The sequence below is a fragment of the Charadrius vociferus genome, unplaced genomic scaffold (genome assembly GCF_000708025.1).
Source record: "Charadrius vociferus isolate BGI_N301 unplaced genomic scaffold, ASM70802v2 scaffold190, whole genome shotgun sequence".
Classification (NCBI taxonomy): Eukaryota; Metazoa; Chordata; class Aves; order Charadriiformes; family Charadriidae; genus Charadrius; species Charadrius vociferus.
Genome location: NW_009646608.1, coordinates 6,114,971 through 6,129,076, shown reverse-complemented (window position 1 = coordinate 6,129,076; position 14,106 = coordinate 6,114,971). Strand labels below are relative to the sequence as shown.

Sequence of the window (14,106 nt, the reverse complement as noted above, 5' to 3'; positions counted from 1 at the left end):
GGCCACCCATCAGCCTGGGAGGGACAGGAGAACTGTGGCCATTTTTTGGGTGGGGAGTTTGCCCAGCTCTGCGGTTTTGATTTTTCCCCGTGTTCTCTTTGCCAGCTTTGTCCTGTCCAGAGAGACTGCTGGGGTGTCTTCTTCATAAGCTGAGACCCGAGGGGTCTTTTCTGCCTGAGCCAACTCTTACCCTCCTTCGGGGTTGTCGTCTGCCCTGTGTGGGTGAGTGGAAGGATTTCCAAAGCGCCTTTATCTTGTTCTGCTAGAAAAGTCCTATGTTTCCTGTATCTGCTGTACGAAGGCTGCAGGCAGCCAGGGGAATATTAAAGCCAGCAGACAGCGTTGGATAGCTGTCAAAAAGCTGATGCCCTCTGCCCTCATCCATATGGAAGAAGGGTTATCGTCTGTCTCTGTGTGCAGTAAGGTCCTTCTAAAAGGCTATGCAGGAGATACAAATTATTTCGATAACCGCCTTTCAAAGGAAAAAAAAATATGAATGCAGTGTGGAGAAATCCAAGACCCAGTTTGTTCAGGTCGAGCCTTCTGCTGTTCGCATTGGTGTGTCTGTTCTCGTGATAGCTTCCTGCGCGATGGAAGATGCAGCTGTGAGCTCCGATAACCCCCTGAGCTCTCGCAGAGCAGGTGGGAGCTTGGCAGGAGCCACTGACAGGTTTCTTTGTGTAAAATATTCCTCGTTCGGAGTGGTTCCGTGTTTTTCTCTTTAGCTCAGTAGCTGGATAAGGGAAGGGCGGAATGTGGTAGGGGCCAAATTCTGCTCTGCGTGCACGTGCTACTGAGAAGCGCCCGTAAGAGCCCATGTCGAGGGTCCAGCCTGTTCATCGCTGCAGTCAAACATCGCTTAAATTGAAGCTTAAATCATTTGTGCACGTCATGAAAAGTGTAGAAGATCCTTTTAGTTACAGGCTTCTCAGGTTCATAAGGCTGCTGGATTTTGGAAGGAACCCATCAGATGAAATAGCTGCTGCCTGCAGTTTCTGTTCATCTGATAGGGGTGGGATGGTGCCAAGGTCTCGGGTAGACCGAGAGACGTGGTGGGGTGTGTTTGGCGGGGGGAGGATTAGGACCTGCCACTTCTCTGCTTGTGCCCAGCTACAGTAAGCTTCAAGAAGCCCTCAAGACAAGCTGTTTGGAAGTTGCTGAAAACCACGAGCAAGCCTTGCTGGTGGGATGGCTGCACACCAGGGTTCAGAGGCTGCTTTCGTTTCAGTGTACTGGTCTGTCAAGTCTGGGTGGTCAATGACCAGTAACATCCAGTGTCATAACCCGGCTTCAGGAGACCCCAACTAAAGGGGCCGTGGCTGTGGCCTTATTAGCTTTCAGGCTTGCTGGGGACCAACTGGTGCCTGTCGTGGGACAAGGCGATGTGAAGAACAGTCTGAATGGGGGCTGGACTGGAACCTGCTGACTTATTCCCGGGATGCTTTGCAGGACCCATTGGATAGAAATATTATTTGGTTACCCAGTGCCTTGGGCAAGATTGTCTGATGTAGGAAGCCTGAGATATTTTATACATATATACATATGTGTGTGTGTGTCTGTGTGTATATATAAAGTGGGTCTGCTGCAGCTCTTACGTAGACATTTTTCATTTCCAAATGACCTGCTCCTTCCATTCAGAGTGGTGATTTTTCTAATCTTAGTGTCAGAAAAAAAGATGCTGCCTTCCTGCCATCTTTTTGTTTCCATAGGTGTCCTGTACAAATTGCTTAATTTTTTGGGCATAAGCGAATCAAAGGTTAACATTGAGCAGCTGACCTGAGCTGTGAGCAAAGAAAGCCGTAGCAGCTGCAGGGTGGTTTCTGAGGTTTCAGGAATAGGAACCGAAATCAATAGCTTTTATCAGACTCATAAATGTTTCATTTGTATTCCTCGCTTCGGCGCTATCGAGCTTTGACACGGGAATCCATATAACCTCTTAAATTAGCGTTGTCCCTGCTCTGGGTGTGGGTGTTGGAAACCATTTCCCTCAGATGCACTTCAAAGCGTTGCTCCGTAATGGCATTTTCCTTCCTGTTTTGGAGCCTTGAACTCCACGCAGCCTCCCATGACGAGCGAAATGAGCTTGGTGGCCTCAACCCCAGGCCGCGGGGATTTTTTTGGCGATGGGCAGGCAACCCGAATAGCTGCTGCAATGCTGCTGCCCCGGCTCGGGGACCAAACGGGAGTTGTGGCTGCTTGGGTTTCTGTCCCGGGACGCGCCGAGAGACCTTTTCCCTGGAGTGCGACACAGCCCTGAGGAACACCAACCGCAGTAATTCGCGGCAGGGGGTGGGGAAGGAGGGACCTGCCCACAACTATTTGTCGAATTTGGACTGGTTTGGAGGGGCTGGAGAAGCTAGGGGGGTAGGAAGAGCCTGAGTCAGGCGGCTTATCTGGCCATCCGCCTCCGCTTGAGGTCATCCACCCGTGGAGCGTGGGAGGGTTGCGTGACTCCCGGTCTCCAGCAGGTCGGGGCTGCGACACGCCGGCAGCCTGGGAGCGCGGCGTCTGAGCTTTTAGCATGTCGTGATTTTTCCCCGGGACCCCGAGCGCCGGGGGGACGGTGGTGAGCCCAACCTAGCTGGGGAGGACAGGGCTGATCTGTGGAGCTTGTGCTTGCAGGGGAGAGAGACCCTCGGGGAGCCTCAGGCTGTGAAGAGCAAGTTAAAAAGCTGATCGAACAACGCAAAGAACCCAACCAAACCCCCTTCCCCAACTATATCCGTATGGCTAATTACTGATTGCTAAACAATTAGGTGGCTGGAGCGGGGTGCCGTGGGATTTCAGCCCTGGTGTCTCCAGCCCGCAAAGCAAAACTGCGGTGGTTTTGGCAAGAGCAGGTAGAAAAGGGATAGAAAAATAGCGTTGGGTGAGAGAGAAGATGTAGCAGAGCCGGAGAGTGTTTCTCAAGCAACCCCTTTTTCCCGTGAATTAGGCCCATTCTCCCCAGCTTGTAGCCGGTCCTCGTGGCTGCCTTGTGGGGGCAGGGAAGCTGAGCTGAAGGCGGCAGCCCCTGATGCTCCTCTGCATCCCCACAGGGACCTCCCTGCCCTGAGTGCCGAAACGCTCCCGGGACAGTTCAGACACCCCCCCGGCCCCGAGCTCTGTGACTTGCCCCCATCTTTAGCCCATTTAATGGGCTCGCCTGTCTGCAAACTCCACTTGTAGCCAGAGAGAGTCTCTTTTACTGAAAAATCGATGTCACCTGGTGGAGTGCCTGCGATGGCTTTGCTGTGTCTGCGCTCAGAGGGGCCGTCGCGGAGGCACCGCAGACTGACCCCATTTTTTTCTCTATTTTCAGGCTCATTTTTCAAGCTTCAGGACAGTCGTGCTGCCAACTTCAGTACTGACTTGCTGCTGTAAGAGAGGACTGGATGCGTGTCTGTCTGTCTACTTTAGTTACACGGGGGGCAAAACAGAGCTGGCTAAAATATTTTTGGAGCAAATGACTTGGATTTTATCATCTAAGTGCTATTAATTTGATTGGTCCAAAGGGTTTTTCTTCCACAGGCAAGCATAGGTATCAGGTAGCACTTAAATGAAATATTAGCTAATAAAAGCCTTGTGTTTGCTTCTGCCTGTCTGTTAAAAAGCATAATTTAGCTGTCCCTTTTGCCTTATTCTCTGATGTGAATCTCTCCTGCAAAACGTTTTAGTCATTTGAAGTGTTTGGTGAGTTTTGTCGACAAAAAGCTACAATGAAAGGGTTTGGTAAAATTTGTTCAAAACTTTTGGCTTTTGCTGGTAGCTAAATGTTCCATAAATAAAACCTGTAGCAATCGCCTTTCCTAAACCTGCCATAATCTTCATGAAAATAAGAAGCCAAACGTGATTTCTGCTGAGCCAAGAAAAGACCGATGCCCTTTCTCCTGGATAGACTCTCTTAATGCTGTTTTCTAAGGAAAAATAACTCTTCTGCGGTTTGCCAATACCCTCCAGGGGCCGTTGAGACAATTTACCATCAAGTTTGGGGTTTGATTGCCTCATTTTGTTGCTCCGTTGCTGAAACCAAAGTGCAGAGTTTCCCCCTTCACCCCGCTCTGCCTTCCCACCCTGCTCAGCCCGAGTTAAAAATTTGGAGGATGTGAGGGTGCAGGAGGCGTGGGCTCTGCAAGCCAGGGTGCAGGAGCACCCTTTTGGGATGCGGGACGCCTTTTTGGGGTGTCACCCGGTACTTCACGTTTGAGGTCCATTGACAGCGTACCAGGGTTGGATAGCAAATGCGTATATTCTCCGTGCCATACGTCGATAAGGACAAGAGAATAATGGCTTTTCTGTTTGTTTCTCTGCAGGCAAGAGCTCTGTCACCATGTCAGTCAGCGTCCACGAGAACCGTAAATCCCGGACTAGCACCGGCTCCATGAACATCTTGCTTTTTCACAAAGCTTCCCACCCGGACTGCGTCTTGTCCCATCTGAACACCCTGCGGAAGCACTGCATGTTCACCGATGTCACCCTCTGGGCAGGAAACAGGTCATTCCCATGTCATCGGGCAGTGCTGGCTGCCTCCAGCAGATACTTTGAAGCCATGTTTAGCAACGGCCTCCGGGAGAGCCTGGATGATGAGGTGAACTTCCACGACAGCCTCCACCCGGAGGTGCTGGAGCTACTGCTAGATTTTGCTTATTCCTCTCGGATCATCATCAATGAGGAGAACGCGGAGTCTCTCCTGGAGGCTGGAGACATGCTGCAATTCCATGATGTCAGAGATGCAGCAGCTGAGTTTCTGGAGAAAAACCTCTACCCTTCCAACTGCCTGGGCATGATGCTGCTCTCAGATGCTCATCAGTGCCGGCGGCTCTATGAGCTCTCCTGGAGGATGTGCCTGGTCAACTTTGAGACTGTTCACAAGAGTGAGGACTTCAACAACCTTTCCAAGGACACTCTGCTGGACCTCATCTCCAGTGATGAGCTGGAAATTGAGGATGAAGAAAAGGTCTTTAAGGCTGTCATCCAGTGGGTGAAATACAATCTGGATGAGCGGAAGGCTTATCTCCCAGAACTTCTGAGGAATGTTCGTCTGGCCTTGCTTCCTTCTGAATGCCTCAAGGAAGCCTTGGCTTGTGAGGACTTGATCATGGTGGATGAAAGGAACAAGCTTGTCTTGGATGAAGCTATTCAGTGCAAGAAGAAGATCCTCCAGAATGATGGGGTGGTCACCAGTCCCTGTGCCAGGCCTCGCAAAGCTGGGCATACCTTGCTGATCCTGGGAGGACAGACCTTCATGTGTGATAAGATCTACCAAGTGGACCACAAAGCAAAGGAAATTATCCCCAAAGCGGACCTGCCCAGTCCACGGAAGGAGTTTAGCGCCTGTGCCATCGGCTGCAAAGTATATATCACTGGAGGCAGGGGCTCGGAGAACGGGGTCTCAAAAGACGTATGGGTGTATGACACTGTTCATGAGGAATGGTCAAAAGCTGCCCCAATGTTAATAGCTCGGTTTGGGCACGGCTCGGCTGAATTGGAAAACTGCCTGTACGTGGTTGGTGGACACACTGCAGTAGCTGGAGTCTTTCCTGCGTCTCCTTCTGTTTCCTTGAAGCAAGTAGAGAAGTACGATCCCATATCCAACAAATGGACAATGGTGGCTCCTTTGAGAGATGGAGTGAGCAACGCTGCGGTGGTGAGCGCCAGGCTCAAGCTTTTTGTCTTTGGTGGGACCAGCATTCACCGAGACATGGTGTCCAAAGTCCAGTGCTACGATCCAGCTGAGAATCGGTGGATGATCAAAGCCGAATGCCCACAGCCCTGGCGCTACACGGCAGCCGCTGTCCTGGGCAGCCAGATTTTCATCATGGGAGGAGACACCGAGTTCACGGCAGCATCTGCGTACCGCTTCGACTGCGAAACGGACCAGTGGACGCGCATTGGGGACATGACAGCCAAGCGTATGTCATGCCACGCTTTGGCCTCGGGGAATAAACTCTATGTGGTGGGGGGTTACTTTGGGACTCAGAGGTGCAAAACGCTGGACTGCTATGACCCTATGTCGGACACGTGGAACTGTATCACAACGGTGCCTTACTCGCTCATCCCCACAGCTTTTGTCAGCACCTGGAAGCACTTGCCATCATGATGGGGGTCAGGGCACGAGGGCTTGTGTCCAGGAGGTCAATAAGGTAAGGGTCTCCTCCTCTTAAACCGAAACTTGCTTTCTTGCCTCAATTGCCTCTCCACACACCGCGCCGAAGCCACAGGTTCCAGGTTACTCATGTTTTAGGAGAAGGGTGCATTTAAAGGTGGGATGCAGCACCAGAAAAAAGTAATCAGCTGTGTTGTGTTGTAAGTCTAGCTAGCTCCAAGGTTTCTGTTGTTTCCACATGGTCCACTCAGTATCTTAAGAGATACATCCACATAAATGGCTGCAATCAGGCCACAGCTCCTCTCCCTCTGCTGTGAGCTAGCTGGATGTGCCAGCATCACCCTTCTGTGTGTGGGTGGGTATGGGAGAGCAGATGCCTCCACGCCTGCTCTCATGGCTGCCACCACTGAACACATCCTGTCTGCATGCAGTTGAGCGGATTACGCTTTCTTAAAGCGCTTACATATGAGTCCTGGGGGATACCAGGGCAACAAGTGCTTTGGAAAAAGTCTCAGTAGTTCAATATTTGTGCTGGGTATCGGGGTGATTTATTCAGAATGTGTAGGCAACTGACCCTTGGGATGCCAGCAAATCCTGGATCTCTTTTTATGCTCTGTATTTACATCTTTTTGTGCTCCGTATTTACATTTCGGTGGGTAGCAGAAGCTTAGAAGCCATGGTGCATTTGATGGTCCTGGTGTTTATGTAACATCCAAACTATTGCATGTTAAATCAGAACTTCTGAGACTTCTGTGTGAGACCTGAGTGGGAGGGAAGGGGTTTTGTAACCAGAAGAAGAATGTGTTTATCGGTGTTTTGGGGTGTGTGAGAATAAGATAGTTGGTGGAAACTCATGATGTCCTGTCTCATTCTGGTGCTCCAGTTCTTACTTGCTCAGAGAAGGTGCTATTGCAATGCCACCTGGACAGGGCTGTTGGTTCCTCCTCTCTCCTCCCTAGTAGGATGCTTTGTTGCCATTCTGGTTACCAGCTTCACTCCACAGAGCTTTGCATGTCTTCACCAGTCTGTGCCGAGATGCAGCTGGCCAGGCAAAGGCCAAAATCTCTTCTCGCCTTGCATCATGAAAGCAGATATTGATATGGGCAACCCTTGGGTAGCATCATCTTCCCGGGAAGTCCATAGCACCTCTGCTAGCTCAGTCTGCAGGTTTCCAAGTGCTGGCAACACACGCAGCCCTGCTTTGGTGGTTGGAGACTACCTCCCAGCTAGCTGAAGGAGCTGGGGAACCCTTGCGTACGGGGGCGGGATTCACAAGCATCACTTATGGTTTTATTTGGAAGGTGGGGACTGTGGGGAGGGAAATTCTTCCACAGACTCATCAAAATCCACTTCACTTAATACAGGGAAGAAAGAATGCTGCCCAAACCCTCTACCACCCTCTCACTTCCCTGCATCCCACTTGGTGTGGTTGGTGCGCCTGGGAATAGCCCAGCGGGTGAAATTACTGGCATCTCCCAGTGATCATCTCTTTTGATGCCAGCTGGGAGCTGAGGAGGAGCTCCTGGCACCTCTGCTGGGCATTTGCCCAACGTGACCACCTGCTTTTCTCAGGTGGAAAAAATAGAAAAAGCATTATGCTGCCCTTTGATTTGCGAAACACCTGGTTTTAACATGGGTTGGACCACAGTGAGGGCAGGGCAGGAGTGGAAAGGGTTAAAATGAGATCTCCGAGAGTTTCCCCAGCACTGGAAGATAATGGCCTTTCCAAATTCTCCTCCTCAGGCGTTGCCTAGCATCTGTCACAGTGGCTCAGTAATCTAATTAACTATTAAATATTGCAGCAAAAAGCGTGAGGACTCCATCATTTTCAACTCAGGTCAATGGGGCCTCCCTTTAAGAGTCATCCTAGAGCTGAAAATTAATTTTCTCTGGTAGCAGATGTATCTGAATATTAAGGCTCAACACCAGCCACACTGCTGGGAATAGAAATAGGGAATATTTTGAGGTGGGAGTCGATCCTTCAGCCATGGAATAAAAAGCAGTCTCTGAAGACACAGATGTTATTTTTCTCTCCTACCTTTTTCCCCTGTACTGTATTTGGGTTGTTCAGACTGAATAAACAGCTTTGTGGGGGTTATATAGATTTTTTTTTTTTCCCCCCTGTAATCTGGAGTCTGGCACAAGCACAAGAAAACTAAGAATTGTAATATGCCAACCTGCAAATAAAACTGGTGAAAAGTCACTGTGTGAGGGTTTTATGTGCTTTTTTGGCTTTGCTTCCACTCTTCAGTTACAAGAAGTATTTAAAATATACATGAGTTCTTGCCAGACAGAATGTCTCTTCACTTCGTTTTTCTAGAGTGTTTTTTTTTTTTTTTAATCTAAACAAAAACCCCTGAAGTTATTGTCACAGCCTCAGCCGCTGTGACAGCTCCTTAAATAAAGCACCAAGACTGGTGAGTGAAGGCCAGACCCGAATGTGTTGTCCCTGCTCCACCAACCGTGTCCCACACGCTTGCCTTGGCTGTCCGGGCTGCACCGATGCCAAAACTGGGCTCAGGAACTGGAGTAACTGGCTATAGGGTCCTATGACCACCCTGTCATCCTACAGCAGGTCTGGCCAAGGGATCTTCTGGTCTTAGGCTCCCACCATGTGAGGTCTCTGCGGCAACATCCATTTTGGCCCCTATGGGATCCTTCTTCAAGAAGGGGCACCCAGAAGGCAGGTTGGGCAGCACGTGCCCGGGTGCTGCTGTGCTTTGCAGTGCTAATCCTATGGGAACCTCCTGCAGCTGGAGAAGGCTCAGAAGGGACCATCCAAGGTGTCCTGGGAGCAGAGCAAGCTGGGCTGGTGGGGAAATGTCTGAGCAATGGCATGGTAGGAAATAGTACTTTGTACTCATGAAAAAAAAGACCAACAACCTTCTCACCTATAAACTGGTGAGGTTGCATTCATACCAGCCCTGAAACCCAAATAATACGTCCTTGAAAAATGCTGATCATAAAACCCCAAGCCTGCTTTTCGTTCAAAGCATAAAACTGATCAGCTGGAAACGTTCCCTCACGGGCATGATGGCCTTCACCCTTCCCAGCTGGAGCCAGGGCACCTTTCCGCAGAGGTCCCAGGGCCCCTGCCAAGGATGCCGTGTGACATTAATTTAGTGCTTATTGCTGGCAGTTAATTCCAGGGATCAAGCGTGATTAGCAATATGAAACGTGAAAGCCCGATCTCCTCCCACCCACGGTGTGGTGGAGCGACGAGGAGGCACATCATTACAAAAGGGAAATAAAACACTGAGCACTCAGCTAATAAAGCCTCTCTGTGTTTTTAAACACAAGCAAAGCCCAGCCAGGAGCTCGGGGGGACGATGCGGGGTGGTCTGTTGCAGTCCTGTGCTGTGACAATTGATGGGGACAACTCTACACCTCCCAGGGGGTGACTTCAGGCGGTGACGGGAATGAGTTTTCCAACCTGCCTGTCTCCAAATTAAGAGTGGCTTCTCCAAACTACCTGTCCTGTGTGAGGCTCTCGTTTTCATGGGGCAGAATTGCAGATGGGCTTGGGCCGGAGAGTGGAGCCTTCACCTGAGGGTTGGGACGGTCACTGGGGATGAGGGAGCAGCAGGTTGCATCATCCAGCGGCGGCAGAGGAGATGGGGAGGGAAGTCACTGCATCCCTTTTTGATGGCTCCTGAGCCGCCAACGCTCCCCTGGGGTGGACATGTCAGAGCTCCCACCTCAAAACAAATTTGGGATGAGCCAAACCCGGTAGCAGCTGGCAGCCAGGGGGTCCCCTCCCAGTGCCTTTCAGCGTCTGCAGGACCCTCCTCATGGTCTGGGCTGGAGGGAGAGGAGACTGGTGGCCACGCACTGCTCAGGCACTTATTCCTGGGGCTCATCCGAAAGCACAGAGCCCATTCCGGGGCTCCCACCAGAGCTCTTTGGTGGGTTTGTCTCCCGCAAAGGCTGCGGGGCGGCACCAGCAGCTGGTGCCCATCCTTGGGTGGGCACCGCGTGGCCCAGGCTGCAGGTCTGGGGGCAGCTCTGGCACCTAAAAGTTGAACTTCGGCCCCGAAGCTCCTGCGAGGGTTTAGGCAGCGTGCCAGGCTGATACTCCGTGTCCTGATACCGCCGTCACGCTCCACGTCAGCTCTGTTCAATGGCTTTTCCTGTTTATTTAATTACAGCTTCACTAACAAAACCTTTTGCAAAGGTGGCTTTGCTGATGCCGGGTTTGGTTTCCCTTCCACGTGGCGCGGCGCTCGGTCAGCTTTTCCTTTGCATGAAGCTGTAGGGTTTTGTTGCCGTCCATTGCTCCCGCCTCCCGCCGCGCTGAGCCCTGCTCGCAGCCGGACATCTTCCTACGCGACAGCCCCAGCTGCCTGCAAACAGCATCCTGAAAAAAGCAAAAAAAAAAAAAACCAACAAAAAAACCCAAACCATCCCAAATGAGGATAATCTCCGGGCTCCTAAACGCCGCAGCTCACCTGCCTGCTGCTGGGTTGGTTGCTCGCAACCTGTTAGAGCTTCGCCGGTATTGCCGGAGCGAAGTCACAGCTGGTTTCTCTGGGTGGCTCCTGGGGAAAACCCATTTGCATGGATATAATAGCCAGGCCGGATAAACAGGGATGGCAGTTTTCTTGCCTCTGCTGCGCTTTCCAAGCAGCTGGTTGTCTCCGAAGCCAGTTTATCAGGCAGCGTTGGAAGGGAGTGGTTGGCCTGGGGAGGAAAGTCGATGAAAATCAGGCTTTTCCTAACCCTGGGCAGATGGAAACATGTGCAGTCTGAACTCAGCCCCAGACTGGATTAATCAACCCCTCGGAAACATCAGTCGTATGGATGGGTTTGGAGGAACCGGTGGAAAAAGAGAAACAGGGTCTTTTTGTTTTGTCTCATCCAGTTCTTGGGCCCTCCTCCCCTGCCTTCAAAAAAAAAAAAAAAAGTTAAAAGCTCCATTTCCCTCAACTTTTCATTCCCTTGTCGCATCCACGGAGGTTTCCTGGCCGGCTCTGCCCCGCTCCCCGTGCTCTGAGCCCTCTCCAGCTGAACACCCTCTCTCTCCCCTCTCCCGTGAAAGCAAAGGACACCCCAAACCCCAAACAAACCAACCGCTTTCCACCTCCACCCGTCCCCCGGGGTATGGGCAGGGGGTTACCCCAATAGCTGCCAACGTGCAACCCCTTTTCTGGTGCTCCCCTGAGCATCGTGGCTGTTAATGAGCTTTCTCTTTCCCTCCCCAGGTGCCAGAGTCACATCCATGTCCCCTGTCTCGCTACCAGAGCCAACACAGCGACCGAGTCCCCCTAGCCCCCCGTCGGTCCAAATCGCGGGTATGGCGAGGAGCCGGGGGTGCTGGCTGCCGGGCTGGGGCTGGGGGCACGGGGATGGCTTGTGGGTGCCGGTGGCTGGGTGGGACTGGGGAGATGGAGGGTGCACACCGGGCTGCATCCCCCAGCCAGCACAGCACGGGGAGCCGTTAGATGCTTTTTGTTACTCGGTTGGGGGGGTGGCGGTTAAGAGATATTAATTTTTTAAAAAAAAAAGCAAGGAACGTGCCATTGGCGATGGCTGCATTTTGGGTGACTTGGAAGTGGTTTTTTTAAAGGGAAAAGGGGCTGAGGCAGCCCAGCAGAGAGCACCCGGCTCTCCCCAGCCTCTGGCCGCTCCGCGGAGGCGATGGCTGTTGAAACATTAAAGCGTGGGAGCCCGGGGCGGCTGCCAGCAGTGCCGGGTACTGTGGCAAAACAGGGCAGGTGCCTTTTGTTTTGTACTTTGGGCCTTTTTATTGCGCCTCGCGCCCCGCAGCTGCCGGGAAGAGCGCGGCGGCTCTGTTGGCGTGCCAAGGCAGCGGCCCCGCTGCCGAGATATTCGCCAGATAAAACCCTCTCGCCGCGTGCTCAGAGCCGGTCTTCTGAGTTTCCCCACCGCGCTCGCCGCCGAGCAGCGCGTGGGTGAGGGCGTAATTAAGCAAATGAGCAGAAACAGCGAGGTGCAGCGGGGCTGAGGGGGAGCGTCGCCAGGGTGGGATGGGGAGGGATCCCCCTCCTTCCCGCCGCCCCGCACATCCTCGCTTCACCTTGGAGAGATGGGAGCAGTTTTGCCAGCATGTTGCCCGCCAGCGGTTGGGCTGTAGCCGCCCCAGGTTATCCACGCATGCCGGCTGCTGGCTGTATTTGGGTTTATCCACGCTGTCAGCCTGCGTCGCTCCTGTGGAGGAAGGCGCGTGGATTTAGGCCAGGGATACAGGGATGCAGCTCCTGGCTGGCCCCTTCCAGGGCTGGCCACTGCTGAAGGCTGGTCCTGCACCGCCCCAGCATCCCGCTTCCCTCCGCAGCAGATCTGGTCCTGCAGATGCTCCGGGCTTGCCTTTCGCCCCTGGATTAGGTTAAGCTGAAGCCCGGCCAGCTGAATGATGCAATGCCATGAAAAGCCTTGACATGGCTTCAAACAACAAAGGTCTTTTCGGAGCAGCGAGTGCCCGTTGCTGCCGGGAAGAACATCCTATGTGCACAGCCAGTCTGCGATGCTCTGGATGACGTATATTTACATTTTCTAAGGTTGGTTGTTTTTTTTTTTTTTCCTCCAGCTGCCTGCGAACTTTAATAAAAATGATGATCTGGGAAACCATTTGTGTGTTTTTCACAGGAGTCTTCATTCTTAAGCAGGTTGGATTTAGGTCTAATAACAGGGCCGAGGAGTAATAACAGGGTTGGCACCGGGCTCGGCGGTTCACAAACAGCCTCCTGAGCAACCAGCCGGTCTGTAATTATTGTTGCTTCAGCGCCTGGGAAACTGAGGCACAACGTCAAGTGTCTGGTCCAAGGTTAGTGGTAGATCTGGGAATAAAGTCCAGGGCTTCTCGCAGCCTGAGGACATCGCGTGCCTCCTTCCCCACAGCCGCTCCTCACTCCACTTGACCGTGACGTGATTTTTAGGAGAACTTGCAAGTCTGTCACGCTAATATCTGCCAAATAGGTTGCGGGGGCCCAACCCAGACGCAGCCGTACTCCTGCAGGGAAAGCCAGTAATTTCTAAGGGAGACGAGAAGAATTTATACTTCTGTTTTCCTTATTCGCCTTCGCTTGGCTGCTGCGGCTCCCAAGAAAGGGGCCCATTGACAGGCGAGATGGGCTTTCCAGCTGGGGAACGCTTCTCCTTCATGCGTGTCTCTCCCCATCCTGGAGGAGCGGGGGGCTGATCCAGCCCTGCTCCGGGAAGGCTCTGGGGTCTCCCTCGCTACGAGACCAGCAGCTCTGGCTTTGCTCAGGACCGTGAGCGCAGGAGCATCGCTCGGAGCAGCTGGTGGGGCTTGCGAGAAATACATGACCAGTGTGCAGGTTCATATTTGCCTCCTCTTATTGAGGTGGGCTTGAGAAGCAGAGCTTCCTACGGGCGTTGTGCATGGTCTCAAAGGGATTTGGAGCCTGAATTTCTGAGCTGTAAAGGAGACTGGGAACGTTTCCCCTTGCCCACAGGAGCCGGATGGGCGACAGCGTTAGCCGACGTGAGCTGGGAAGATATGAGGGTAAGGGTCCATTGAAAAAGCTCATTAAAGAACCCTTTGGGAAATCATTTCGGGGTAGAAATTACTGTTTGATGAGCAGGAGAGGGGAAAAAGAGAGGGAGTGTGTGAATGAAATCCCTTTCAGTTTTGTTGATTCGGGACTCTGGGACTTAAATACCAGCACGGGAGGCTTTGGGACTGGCGAGCTTTGATAGGAGCCATGCAAAGACCTGCTCTTTTGTATTTATTCTGGAGCTTGCCTGAAAGACAATTCAAAAGCAATCAGCAGCTGCTGTGACAGCAGCAACCTGTTGCTATGGAATTAAATGCGATGCAAAATACAAAGGTTTCTTGGTTAGCAGCAACAAAGTAAAGGGGGAGTGGGAGATGGAAACGGATGCAACAGTCAGAATAAAGCCACAGCCAGAGCGGGGCTGGGTTTGAACTGGGAGGTACAGGGGGAGAAATGTAAACCTGATTTGTTTTGCTTTTTTTTAAAAGAGCTTTTTTGCCATCTCAGCAGGCCAAGCTCAGCTTCGTCTGGGTGGGAGTGCTT

The 14,106-nt window shown here is 52.1% G+C and overlaps 1 protein-coding gene across 1 annotated transcript; it reads left to right on the top strand.

The window, feature by feature from the left end:
* Window positions 1-4,309: 4,309 nt before the first annotated feature.
* KLHL25 (kelch-like family member 25) lies at window positions 4,310-11,349 on the top strand. Its single transcript, XM_009887191.1, has 2 exons — window positions 4,310-6,122; window positions 11,287-11,349. Exon 1 carries the CDS (start codon window positions 4,310-4,312, stop codon window positions 6,077-6,079), a length of 1,770 nt encoding a protein of 589 aa, XP_009885493.1. The 3' UTR covers window positions 6,080-6,122; window positions 11,287-11,349.
* The last annotated feature ends 2,757 nt before the right edge of the window (window positions 11,350-14,106 follow it).